We start from the raw sequence: 12,694 nt of genomic DNA, 5'->3' as shown, positions 1-12,694 counted from the left end.
TTTTTTGACAGATTTATGAGCGCCGTGTAGCACATAAAATCGGTTAGAGGTAAGTAAGCACAACCAAAATTCATACATAACGCACACCGGATAATAAGGCACACTGTAAATTTTTGAGAAAATTCAAGGATTTTAAGTGCGCCTTATAGTGTGGAAAATACATTTGTTTGTATATCTTGGTCAAAAGTCTCCAAGATCCATCACAGTCTTCATATACATTACTGGTGCCTGCTGGCCATATACTTATATACAAAAAGGGTCTTTGTATATATTTTTGTAGTTTAATTGTTTTATTTATGTCATCTGATTCTGGTTCTAATAATGTTGCCTAAATGTAGCATGTATAATGTAAAAAATACTGGTCCTAGCACAGAACCCTGTGGAACTCCATGACAACCTTTTATGTATGAAGAAGACTCCCTGTTTACATGAACACAATGTAATGTGTAAGATACGATTCAAACCACTGTGGTACAGAGTGGCCCTGTTTATCTAACAGGATAAACACAGAGGTGAGTCCATCACCAGAGGCCATAAGAAGACCATTTGTAACTTAGTGCTACACTATCATACACTCTAAATCCTGAATGAAAATCTTCAAATAAACCGTTCTTCTACATGTGCTCAGCTACTGTTGAGGTTAAAAATCGTCCCGTAATTAGGTAAGACGGCTGGGTCAGGTACAGCTACATAGCCTGTTAATAATAAGGATAAAATGATGTATGTAAATTTTAGGATTAATTAATAGTGAAACAACTTTGAGCAGTCTTTAAAGACTGGAGTCTGAAAATTACTTTAGAAAAGTGAAAGATTATAAATATCAGCAGTTATTAAAGCTGCTGTAGGATGTGGATGGTTGTGAATAATTTTTTTCTCTAATTAAAAATGTTTTTATTTCTAAAGGAATGAAGTCATTGCAAGTTGAAGGAATTCTTCTGACTCTGTGGCTGCAGAGCTGAAGAGAAACCCGTGGTTGTTCCTGTTTTCGTTGATCAGGGTTACAGTGAACGCTAAGATGTCCTAGTTTTACAGAGTGCTTCTTTACAGAATAAGAAACGGGCAAAAACCGAGAAAATGTTGATGACTGCAGCAGGATTACTTGACAAACTTAATGTAGACACGTCGTGATGGTGATCACCCATGTAGCTCCAGAAAGTTCATCCTGTATCACTCTGAGTGGGAGAAACGTTTTGTCACTCAGCAGAGTGACTTTTTCAGTCTCGTGGCTCGTTGTTAGTCACTGGTGATAGTTTTGGTCATTAAGCAAACGTACAGTTTATAGGTTTAGGGAAACCTGCAGTCAGTCATCTGATTGAATGATGAAATATTTCTGCACTGAAACAATATGTCCAGACGAACTGAATCAGCCTTCTGGGATTAATGTGGATCAGAAAGATTTGGATATTGCTGTGAAATAAGAGCTGCAGACAGAGGCTTGCTCTTCTCCAGATTCCACACCGTGTTGTTTCCACTCCTCTGGGTTCATTGTGGAGCTTCAGCAGCAGGGACGTCACATTAGTTCACCCACAAAGACTCTCACACGATTGGAAACTTGTCCCAACTTGTTGTTAAGAAATATTTGTTGTAGAGAAGAAGTCGAGCTGTTGAAAATGTTTCTGAACCCGTCTCCTGATTCTGAGCAACAGCAGGATTGTTTGATTTGATTTGGGAAAGTGTGCCGATGGTTTTGTTTACAGGGTCTGTGCTGGTTGGTACAGGCAGCACCTGCAAAATGCTTCTTTAGCACATTTAATATCAATACTTTGATTCTTATTAATCTGGCTTCTGGTAACATATTAGGCAAATGCTCAAAGAATACATTAACACATATACAAAGTTAATTCAGTGAACATAAACACTGCCTGTTGTTACTCTAACTGCACTTCATGTACAGTTAGGCCCACACGTTTTTGAACTGTGACATGATTCTTCTATTTTTACTTTGTACAACAGCACACTGGATTTGAAATCAGACAAAGATGTTTTAACTTTAATTCAAAGGTTTTTTACAAAACGTTGCATTAAAAATGGAAATTAGGGTCATTTTAAAACATAATCTCACATTTTCAGGGCCTAAAAAGTGGTTGAACGACTGTCTGATGAACAGTTCTTTGACATAATGAGAAGATAAAAGATCTTCAGCTGATTCCAGGTTTTAATCTCGAATTTGGTTTCTTTTCAAAAAGAGGTCCAAACAGACGTTGATGCAACTGAATGAGACTGAAAATCCAAACTAAACCTGTGAGAGAGACGGAGAAACCTTTAGGAACAACCAAATCAACAATCTGAGTCTTTAAAACGAGACACGGGTCGGATCATCAACAGCAAAACCCTGACAGAGTACAGAAGACGACAGAATTATTTCTATGGTTAACAAAAAACAACTTCACAACATCTACAACACTGTTGAGGAGGCAGGTGGTGTAAGAAGACGCTTCCTGAGTGGAAATACGGAGAGTTTACGACAAACATCTGATTACACTCAAAAACACAAACATCCATAAGGGCCGTGAGGGTCAGGGGAAAAAAGGATTCATTGAATCCGTGACCTGATTACAGCTTTATCTGTCAAACATGGTGGAGGAATGTTATGATATGGCCATGCGTGGCTGCCGAAGGTCACGCGTCACCGGTGTTTATCGATGACGTGATTGTTGATAGAGGTGTACAGAGCTACGCTCTCTGCTCAGATTCAGCCAAGTGTTGCAAAACTGATTTGCTGTGAAGAACTCTAATCAATAATGACCCAAAGCGCACTGCAAACAGCAAACAGTTTCTCCAGGTAAACAAATGGGACAGTGCAATGGCCAAGTCAGTCACATGACTGAAAGAAACCATCCAAACGAGTCTGTGTTTGTAAAACTCTGAGTCACAACTGAAAGTCTGCACTCTGATCACTTCTTCAGGCTCTGATTTGAACAAAAATTGAGTCTTTGTCCCAAAACCTCTGATCCTCACTGTGTGTGCTGTGTTTCCACTTCCTCCCCGTCTCCATGATTTGTCTTTTGTCTTATAGTCCTGTAGCGTCTTTTCTCATGCGTTGCTTTGTGTCTAACGTCCTTTATAAAAAGAGAAAAGGAGCTGCTCCGCTGTGGAGTCTGACTGTACGAGTCAGCTTAACATGGTCACTGTTGTTTACCTCCATGCAGTCAGGAGCAGATGAAAACCAGCGTGACATGTGACTGTGCTGAAACGTGTCGGTCATCCGAGGATGTGATGGTAAAGACTTCATGTATAGACAAACTGGTTTCATTCCTGTCAGCAATGCCAAAGGGAAGTTTGTTGGAAAGCAGAGAAGCATCAGCTGACTCCATACGCTTCATTGCATACATGCAGTGCACTTCCTTAATCCACTAAATATTCATCGTCCTGTTCTGGTCAAAATCAGACGATAAATCTCGTTTTAAGGGGTTTTCAGAACAGAAGATAAAGACATGATGACCACCATCGTCACATAACATCGACTTATTAGAGGCGTAATCTGTGCTTTCTGCTTACAGACGTGATCAATCGACACAGCGACGCATCGCTAAGAACCTCTGACCGTCTTTTATGTTTGCATAAACAAAAAGCTCAAATCAAGATTATCATCAGGAAGTAAATCTGAAAGAAAACACTGGAAACATACTAAAAAAATGCAAAACTTCAATGACTCTAATGATCCCCGTCCATAAATATGAAGGTGGTCCAAACGGGCCTGTGTGACACACCGATGCATCGCTAACTCTTTCACAGAGTAAATAAAGCCCAAATGAACAAATCTGGGAACAGTTAGCTTCTTCAAACGTATTTAATATGGAAGTTTATTCAATAGATCCACTTCCTGGCACCGTACTCACACAAGTTAATGCATTTCAAGATTTTTGTTTCACGTGAACAAAATAAAACATTTTAAGATGAGCAGTGAAAATAAAGTCTGTGTTAACTATTTAACAGAAACCTGTTTGTGCTATTGGCACAAATATGAAACAATGTAAACACAAAGAACAAAACTGAACAAAAATTAAAATATTTTTAAAAAATATTAATTATGACTGAAATAAAAAAGTGAAGCAACATAAACACGAATAATTAAATAAATAAAAATATTTTTTTTCTTATGAAAGCAGATATTTACGACTCTATGCAAACACTCATGTGACCTCTGCTCTTAGTGGTTGATTGTAAGCGTGCACGCTTCACGTAACGCCGTGGACACACTTTCATCTGAATGCTGCTTTTTCACGTTAATGAGTTGCTCTTTTTTTTTTTTTTACTTTATCAAATTTAATCACCAATTTTGCTCCAGAGAGTCAATTTATTATTTTTTATTTTGCTTTATTTTATTTTAATAAATGATAGCAAATGAATTTCTCTCATTCTAATAGTTTAAAAGTTTTGAATATTTAAATTTGCATGATTTTTATTTCACATTTCTACATTCGGCTCTTTGCTGCTTTGACTTCACTCTTGTTTGGTGAAATATTTCTGAGTACTTCAGTGTTTCTGTGCGTAATGAGGCTGTTTGCACCTCCAGCGATTCCTGGACGACTGCAGACTTTTGAATGACTCTGTGAACAGAAACAATCACTGACAATCATCATTATCACTGAGTGATGGGCCTGTTGTGTTGATCACTGGCCGTGTGTTAACCTTTGTTTCAGGGCAGAGCTGATAACCCGCCGGAGTGTTTGAGCTGATTAAACATCCTAATCAGAGGAATGTGTCGACTCGATGACAGAAACATTTACAGTTCACAAAGTGCCACGCGTCTTCATCTGCACCATTAAAATATTTACACAATGATAAAACCATCATGAGCCAGTAATAAAATGATTCTGCATAATGAGTTTTTTTAGTTTGGGGAACTAAACACAGTTTCATTTTTGCACATTACAAAAACACTGTGAGGCTCTCGTGCACCGGTGCTCAGAGCGGCACACCCAAACTTTCTACACTGTTTTAATTCTGATCTTATTTCTCATTGGTCCTCGCTGCCTCATTCTTTGTTTTCAAAGATCAAATCTTTCTTACGTTGCAGTTAGCTTCATGTTCTAATGCCTTTCAAAGCTGAAACTATTTAATTCAAAGTGTAAAAGCTGTTTCACTTCCATGCATTGACTTTGCTACTGTGCTCATCTGTGTTTGTGGATGTGAGAAAATATGTAGAAATCTAAATTTGCTTCATCCAAACTGGCCAAATTTGGGAAACATCTTTGATGGTTCATGGTTTTGTAAGAGGGTGACGCATGAATCTGAAATATTCTTATGACACAGAAACATTTGGAGTTGTGTTGATTCTTTTTTAGCTTCTTTGCTGGTCCAGCCCATATGATGGCTCAGACTGTGCTGTATGTGACCCATGAAGGAAAATCCATTCATAAGCCAGCACTGTGTGTGCTACCCTGCAGCATGCTTGATTGATTTAAAGCACATTTCTTTGATAAACTTGTTGGAAACAGCTGCTGATAAAGTTCAGACAGAAACACGCTGGCAGTTATCGCGTCTGACAGATTCATCTGAGAGAAGCTTTTGGTGGATGACCACACAGAAAACGCTCGGCCAGTCGTTGTCATGTGTGCCTCTGCTTGAGCAACACATTCAGTCATATGCCTGCTGTGCTCAGCAGCAGAGACACATGCAAGGAAGGACACAGTGTTTTTTTAGACTGCTGCACAGTAAAGAATGATGCTGCGCTAATTTAACCGCTTCCTATATGTGACCACACAGATGCATGACACGGACAGAGGGGCAGATGTGGATGAATCACTGCTGATGTGCCTGCTGCTGGCAGTCTATACTCTGTGTTTAATGTGCATTGCTGGTATTTAACTGTGTGGTTTAGACTCAGTGTGCTGAAACCAGTTTGGGGAAATGCAGTTCAGAAGCATCGCGCTGCAGTAATGTAGGTAACATGAAACTAAAGCCATATCACAGCATAAGGATGAAACCAGCAGGAGAAATGAAACCTGGCTCTGCTCAAAGGCAGCAAAACACTCCGACCAGCGTTCAGCCGTTTACTGGGTTCAAAGTAAAGAAAGAGAAACAACTGTTATCAAACTACATGCAACTTCTGCTTTGGCGTCACTTTTCAGGCCCAAACATCCATCTTCATGTTCATGGGCTGCACGAAAGATCTCTGAGGTGCTAAATTATAAAGTTGTTGAGTTTCTGTGTAGCAGCTTGTCCATGGCAGCGTTTTTTGCCACGTCACGTGAGGATGGATTCTGGACACGGGAAAATAAATTGAACTCATCTGAGCTACAGCCAGTAAGAGTCCAGGTATTAAGAGGAACACACGTGCAGAAATCACACCACAGACACACCAGCAAAACCTCCAGAATCCAGAGTGAACTTCAGCTGTTTGTGCAGCAGTTTTGTTATGATGAAGTGCAGCATTTCAGCCTGCAAAATCAAATGAAAGGATCCCAAAACTTTTCATTTCTGTGTTACATTATTACCGTGTCATTACTGGACTGCTGTTACTGATGCATTATCATGTGAAGAAGCTACTTTTAGTCGCTCCCTTATTCACACGGACCTGCCACAGTGGGCACATATGTAAACTTCCACACATTGTGTTTTAAAGCTGTAATATATTAGTGCATCACAGTTTACGTGTTATTCTGCATTTTAAATCTGAACCTGCAGAGTAATATAAATATAAATGTCATGATGTAATTCCTGAAGTCAGACTATCACAGCTCTGCCTGTTCAGAGTCCCTCAGTCTTATCAATCACATGAATACTGACCCTGATTGACTCAGGGTCAGCGTTCATGTATATTCATGTAGGCCCGTCTCTGCTGTTCTGTATGTTAATGCGGTCGTTGTCAGGCTGTTACAGTCTAACACCTGAAGGATCACACAAAGTATACTTTGGAAACAATGGTAGAGTGCACGCGTCTTCATTTTTAAAGAGTAAATGATATAATCATATATCATCTACTCTTCTCCATCTATCATCATCATCTCTTATTTTTATTAAATAATAACCTAAAAAGGGAGTAATTTAACCTATCTGTTTTTACTTCAGCAAAATTATTGAAGTGAACCTTAAATTTGGTGCTGGTGGGGTGCACTGAAGGAAATTACAAAAACATACACAAACACTGTCTACAACTAAAGATTCACCACTTTCCCCCCTTTACAAATCTCTTTAATGACCCAGTAACAAACATTCAGGTGGAAGTGCTTACCCTCCATCTCAGGCTCCTGTTGTTGTGCAACTTGTAAACTCACTGAGAGGCCTTCTGTGGGTGTTTGTTGTCCATACTTATTTTTGCAGTCGCAGTTTCACACAAAGAAAACGACATGTCTGCAGATGAATCTGGAAGCCTTTCTCTAATTTCCTCCTCTGGTTAAACAATAAACTACAGCAGAAAACCTGCACACCACACACTTTCAGTAACAGCATATTTATTTACTAGTTTGACTTTTTTAAAAAGTCCCCCACACACCACAGAAATATAAAAGTACAAAAGCAGACGTGTTTTCAGTAACACACAGAATGTATCGTTATTACTAATCATCGTTACTAATAGTTTGCTGGATGTACTTTTGAGTGTTTTCCTGAATGCTTCTCTCTTGTAATCAGGGGTATTGAGCAGCATTGGGATAAATCAGAGGCTCTGTGACTGAAAACACGTTAAAACAAAAACACGCTGATTAAATCGATTCCTTTTAAAATCGCGCTTATCTAAAAAACTATCGACAACAACAACAGCTACCCACAGAACTGGTGAGGGGACAATCACGTGCTACCATGATGACATCAGACCCCCGTGTGGGCGGAGCCTGAGAGCAAACAAGAGCGGACCAATCACAGGGCAGCCTCGGAGCAGCTGGGGCGCTCGTCCAGCCTTTATAAAGTTTAGCGCAGCGTTACTGCAGCAGGTTATTTTTCTTCACTTTCAGCGTCGAGAATTTTTAGAGTAAGTGAAGTTTTTAATCTCGTTTTCAGGTCTGACGATTACGTTTAAGAGACAGGAAGTTTAATCAGAATTCTTTGTGGGATATTTTTTTCGCCTTTTAAACCTAGCATAAACATCGTACCAGTGTCCGTTTTAAAAATCTCTAATTTAGCACGTTTTTAATTTAATGTTTTTCAGCGATGATAATCAGCATTTTGCTGTTGTTTCCATCACACCCATCGCATTGTATTTCGTTCGGCTGTGTGTGTGCGGTGATCTGCGGTTCGTGCTTCGGTAGCAGCCATCGTTGCTTTTTCGCCTCTTCGCGTTAAATAGATTAAGAAAAGCCGGGACCCCGTCCCGCTGTGGATCAGGTGGTGTTTCTGGCCGGACGCTGGTCAAGTTTTGGTTTTCTTTTCGGTTTCCTGGTAGTAGTTTCGGTGACGGCCCGGTTTCTTGGCTCTGCGCCGGGATAGCCGATCCCGTGACTCTGCACAAACACAAACAGGCTCTGCTCATTGTCGGGATCTGGCCTCGTTTCCGCTCGGGAATGTGCAGGAAAATGGCGATGAGGAAATCGGCAGCATCGATTTTCTTGGCTCTTTGATTATTATTATTTTATTCCAGGGATCCAGCGGGCTCCTTTTGTGTGTTTGGCCTAACTGTTGCCCCACATTTGGCCCGGGGGGAGGGAGGATATGACTGCGCTGTCGGGAATGTGTTTTACTACTTAGTCATTGTGATAAATAAGAAGAGAAGTCTTGTGTTGAGTAACCGTGTTCCTGTGAAGACCTCCAGGACTAAGTTCTTCAGAAACGCGCCTCTGAAATCTGATCCTGACGCTGTTTTCTTGTTTTGCAGTAGGAGCCATGATGAAGCTGCTGCTGGCTGTACTGGCCGTTGGCCTGAGCTCGGTCCTCTCAGCCCCCCATCTGGACCCACAGCTGGATGAGCACTGGAACCTGTGGAAGAGCTGGCACACTAAAAAATACCACGAGGTGATGCATTGTTGTTCTTCTTTCTGTAAAACCTGGCGCTCTTCTGTCCAGCTAAGGAGGCCTGACTGAGTTTTGTCTCTGCAGAAGGAGGAGGGCTGGAGGAGAATGGTGTGGGAGAAGAACTTGAAGAAGATCGAGCTGCACAACCTGGAGCACTCCATGGGCAAACACACCTACCGCCTGGGCATGAACCACTTTGGAGACATGGTGAGCCAGCGGTTTTTACACACACACACTCTTGTATGGTGAAACTTATCAAGGCTCTTTTAAACCTTTGGAAAGATGAATGAGGCAGATATCACTGGAAAACATGACTCATGCAAAAATAAAGGTGTAAAGTGCAGCACGGACCATCATCTCTTTGTTATTTACATTCCTAACATTGTTCCCACAGACCAACGAGGAGTTCAGGCAGCTCATGAACGGCTACAAGCACAAAGCAGAGAGAAAGGTGAAGGGGTCCCTGTTCTTGGAGCCCAACTTCCTGGAGGCCCCTCGTTCTCTGGACTGGAGGGATAAGGGCTACGTGACTCCCGTTAAGGACCAGGTAACAGCTGTTTTTTCTTCCTGGTTGTTCGAGGCCCTGTGGCAGCACATGCGTAATTAAGGTGGAGCTTCCGTGGTTTTACACAGACTGTAGACTAGATCAGGCTGCGAGTAGGAAGCAGAAGGAGGCTTTTTCAGGTGACACCTCGTGTGGTTGTAACAAACCAAACTGGTGCATCGTCAGGTGTACTGTGGCTGTCTGATGAATGCCTTTTTGAGTCATCCTGCACAACCTGCAGGTTTCATGACCACAGTGTGGTCTGTTTTCCTTCAGTAAAATTCCACACTGGCTCTTCAGGATTTGCATTGCTGGAGAAACAGACGCACCTCTTTACATCAGCTGTTTGCATTAAGCCTGATGTCATGTGCATTGTTCCAAATGTGCTCCTCTATAGTGTTGAAGGGCATTGCTGTAAATGTTTTGCATGAAGATAATAAATACCCTGCAAACAGTCATCTTATCTATTTACTGCACTCACACCACTGCCCCTCCTCCCTCCTTCCATGAGTGCACAGCCTGTTCTCTCCGCCCCTCGGCATACATTTTTCACTCGGTGCTATCAAACAGGTGGAGCCAGCTCACTGTAAACAAGGCCAAGGTGCAGCAAGCAGGTGTATACGTTCAGATCAGGGTGGCTGAAAACAGCCAGACAGGAAGTGAACTTCAGTAACCAAATACAGGAGCCACTGGTTGATGGCACACAATAAAGCATAAACATCTTAGTTTATTTTCTGTTGTTCGATGAGTCCCCTCTGCTTTCTTCACCATCATTGTGTGTTAACCCACTTCCTGCCTGCTCTCCTCAGGGTCAGTGTGGCTCCTGCTGGGCTTTCAGTGCCACCGGAGCTCTGGAGGGTCAGCAGTTCAGGAAGACGGGCAAGATGGTGTCGCTGAGCGAGCAGAACCTGGTGGAATGCTCCAAACCCGAGGGTAACGAGGGCTGCAACGGAGGTCTGATGGACCAGGCCTTCCAGTACGTCAAGGACAACCAGGGCCTGGACTCTGAGGAGTCCTACCCTTACCTGGGAACCGTACGTATCTCTCACGTGTCCTCAGTACAAATGAAAAGAAGTAATTTGTCTTTTACTGACCTGTCAGCAGTTTGCTTATCTACTGTTAGCATAATTGGGTCACTGATCATTTAACTAATCTCTATTAGGTTTTTTTTGTTTGTTTGTGTTTTTTTTTTTTTTTTAAGAAAAGAGCTAACCACAGAATACTGTTGATTCAGAGCTCAGTGTTATCCTCACTCACCACCACCTTCCCTCTTTCAGGATGACCAGCAATGCCATTACGACCCCCAGTACAACTCTGTCAATGACACCGGGTTCGTGGACATCAAGAGCGGCAGCGAGCATGCTCTGATGAAGGCCGTTGCTGCTGTTGGACCCATTTCAGTCGCCATTGATGCTGGCCACGAGTCTTTCCAGTTTTACCAGTCAGGTCGGTGTTTGCCGGTTATAAAACACATTTTAACTTAAAGATTATAAAATACAAAGGCAGGAGGGGAGTAGTTGCTTGACTTGACGATATCTTCCTGCGTCAGGTTGACTGTTTCATGCTCAAACTGAGCTGCAGGTTTGATTCGTGGCTTTAAATTTCAGGAATCTACTATGAGCCAGAGTGCAGCAGCGAGGAGCTGGACCACGGCGTGCTGTTGGTGGGCTACGGCTTTGAGGGAGAAGATGTGGACGGCAAGAAGTACTGGATCGTCAAGAACAGGTCAGTCAGGCTTTCACAGCTGCAGCGTACTCGGCCTTCAGCGGTCTCTTTCAAGTGTGTAAAATCCACTCAACAAGAGTAGTTTCACTTCTTCCTTTCAATGCTGATGAATTTCACTTCCAGTTGGTGTTAAAGCTCCTAAATGTCACAGACTTCTCAGTCTGATGGAAAACTCTCTCTACTGATATGTATGAGAGTCGTTCTAATGTAAATAGGACTGTAGGCCAGTTTCAGGCCCTTTGTATCGTCGTATCTGCATCACAAAGGAACCAAAACCAATCACCTCCTGACTTTTGTTTTCTTATCTTTCTGCAGCTGGAGTGAGAACTGGGGAGACAAAGGCTACGTCTACATGGCTAAAGACCGACAGAACCACTGTGGTATTGCGACAGCAGCCAGCTACCCTCTGGTGTGAGGCCGGCTCCACCTCGTAGCACCGTAGTGTTTTTATTCTAATACTCTGGACAGGAGGGACGACGCAGCAGTCGACGTGAGACACGCAGGAGATTCTGATGTTTCACCATCAATAACACTGATTTTAGGGAAATTGCCCGTTTTTGTTTTCTGCTACTTCATATTGTCAGGAAAAAAAATTAGCTCATCGTTTTATTCTCTGTAAATATGTGTATGCTACTTGGTAAGTGATCATTATCACTTGCTATGGTCATTGTAAATGATTTCTTTTCTACTTTTACTGTGATCAATAAAAGTTTTAAAACACTAGTCTGGTCTCAGGACTGTTTTTAAAGACGCGTTTCATCGCAGACGCTTTCCTCATCTGATTAATGTTGATGTCAGTTTGATTCATAAACTCTGTCCTTGCAGAAGTCACAATATTCCTCTAGAAAGTTTGTATTTAAGGTAAATGAAACTTCATACTTAACATTTCAAATGTCTGCACCTGGTTATATGTTAGCTAATCTCTAACAAATAATTAGCTAATTAAGTTAGCTAATGTTAGCGATGCAACAAAGCTTCAGCTCTGTGCTTCTTGACCTATCTGCTGGTTTTAAAATATAAAGCAATGAGGCTAATGAGCTCACTGCACAGCCGTGCTTGCTGACGCCTGGTACTGGGATCTCATGGATTTCTGATCAACAAAGGTGCCAAGTGAGAAGGCAACTGGGGAAACATGACCGAGTAAATACTGCTTACATAATGCTTTTCTCATAAATCTGAGCACTTCTTACAGTATTTCACCCAAAGACGCCTCCAACATACGAGCAGGGGGAGCCAGCGATCAAACCGACAGCCTTCTGGTCAATAGATGAGGCGCTTTACTTCAAACCACCAAATATCTCAAGTGTAAAAAGCACCTAAAAACTACACCTCGTGACTGATGATCATTATTGACTTCTACTGGTTGATTACCAGATGTTAACAAGGATAAAACCTCAGTTAACATTCATGCTAGCAACATTATGGTGATAGCTTTAGATTTAAAAAAACCAACTGATTACTGTCGTATTGGTTCGTGGTATTTTAAGCCCAACTGTTAAAGATATTTGAATTCTCACTTTTCTATTTAATTTATTT

The 12,694-nt window shown here is 41.6% G+C and overlaps 1 protein-coding gene across 1 annotated transcript; it reads left to right on the top strand.

Annotated features, from left to right (window-relative positions):
* Positions 1-7,798: 7,798 nt before the first annotated feature.
* ctsla (cathepsin La) lies at positions 7,799-11,829 on the top strand. Its single transcript, XM_063489281.1, has 8 exons — positions 7,799-7,912; positions 8,753-8,889; positions 8,974-9,096; positions 9,284-9,436; positions 10,243-10,467; positions 10,711-10,879; positions 11,041-11,158; positions 11,474-11,829. The coding sequence occupies exons 2-8, from the start codon at positions 8,761-8,763 to the stop codon at positions 11,571-11,573; spliced, it is 1,017 nt and encodes a 338-aa protein (XP_063345351.1). The 5' UTR covers positions 7,799-7,912; positions 8,753-8,760; the 3' UTR covers positions 11,574-11,829.
* Positions 11,830-12,694: the final 865 nt, after the last annotated feature.

Source organism: Pelmatolapia mariae, linkage group LG12 (genome assembly GCF_036321145.2).
Source record: "Pelmatolapia mariae isolate MD_Pm_ZW linkage group LG12, Pm_UMD_F_2, whole genome shotgun sequence".
NCBI classification, from domain to species: Eukaryota; Metazoa; Chordata; class Actinopteri; order Cichliformes; family Cichlidae; genus Pelmatolapia; species Pelmatolapia mariae.
The sequence above is the reverse complement of the archived record's forward strand: the minus strand, read 5'-3'. Positions and strand labels throughout refer to the sequence as shown.

Bases quoted from the DNA above. Each gene is read 5' to 3' on its own strand.
- ctsla (XM_063489281.1), top strand. From the start codon at position 8,761: ATGATGAAGCTGCTGCTGGCTGTACTGGCCGTTGGCCTGAGCTCGGTC. The intron at 9,097-9,283 runs GTGAGCCAGCGG...TTGTTCCCACAG, and splicing joins TGAACCACTTTGGAGACATG to ACCAACGAGGAGTTCAGGCA. The intron at 11,159-11,473 runs GTCAGTCAGGCT...ATCTTTCTGCAG, and splicing joins TACTGGATCGTCAAGAACAG to CTGGAGTGAGAACTGGGGAG.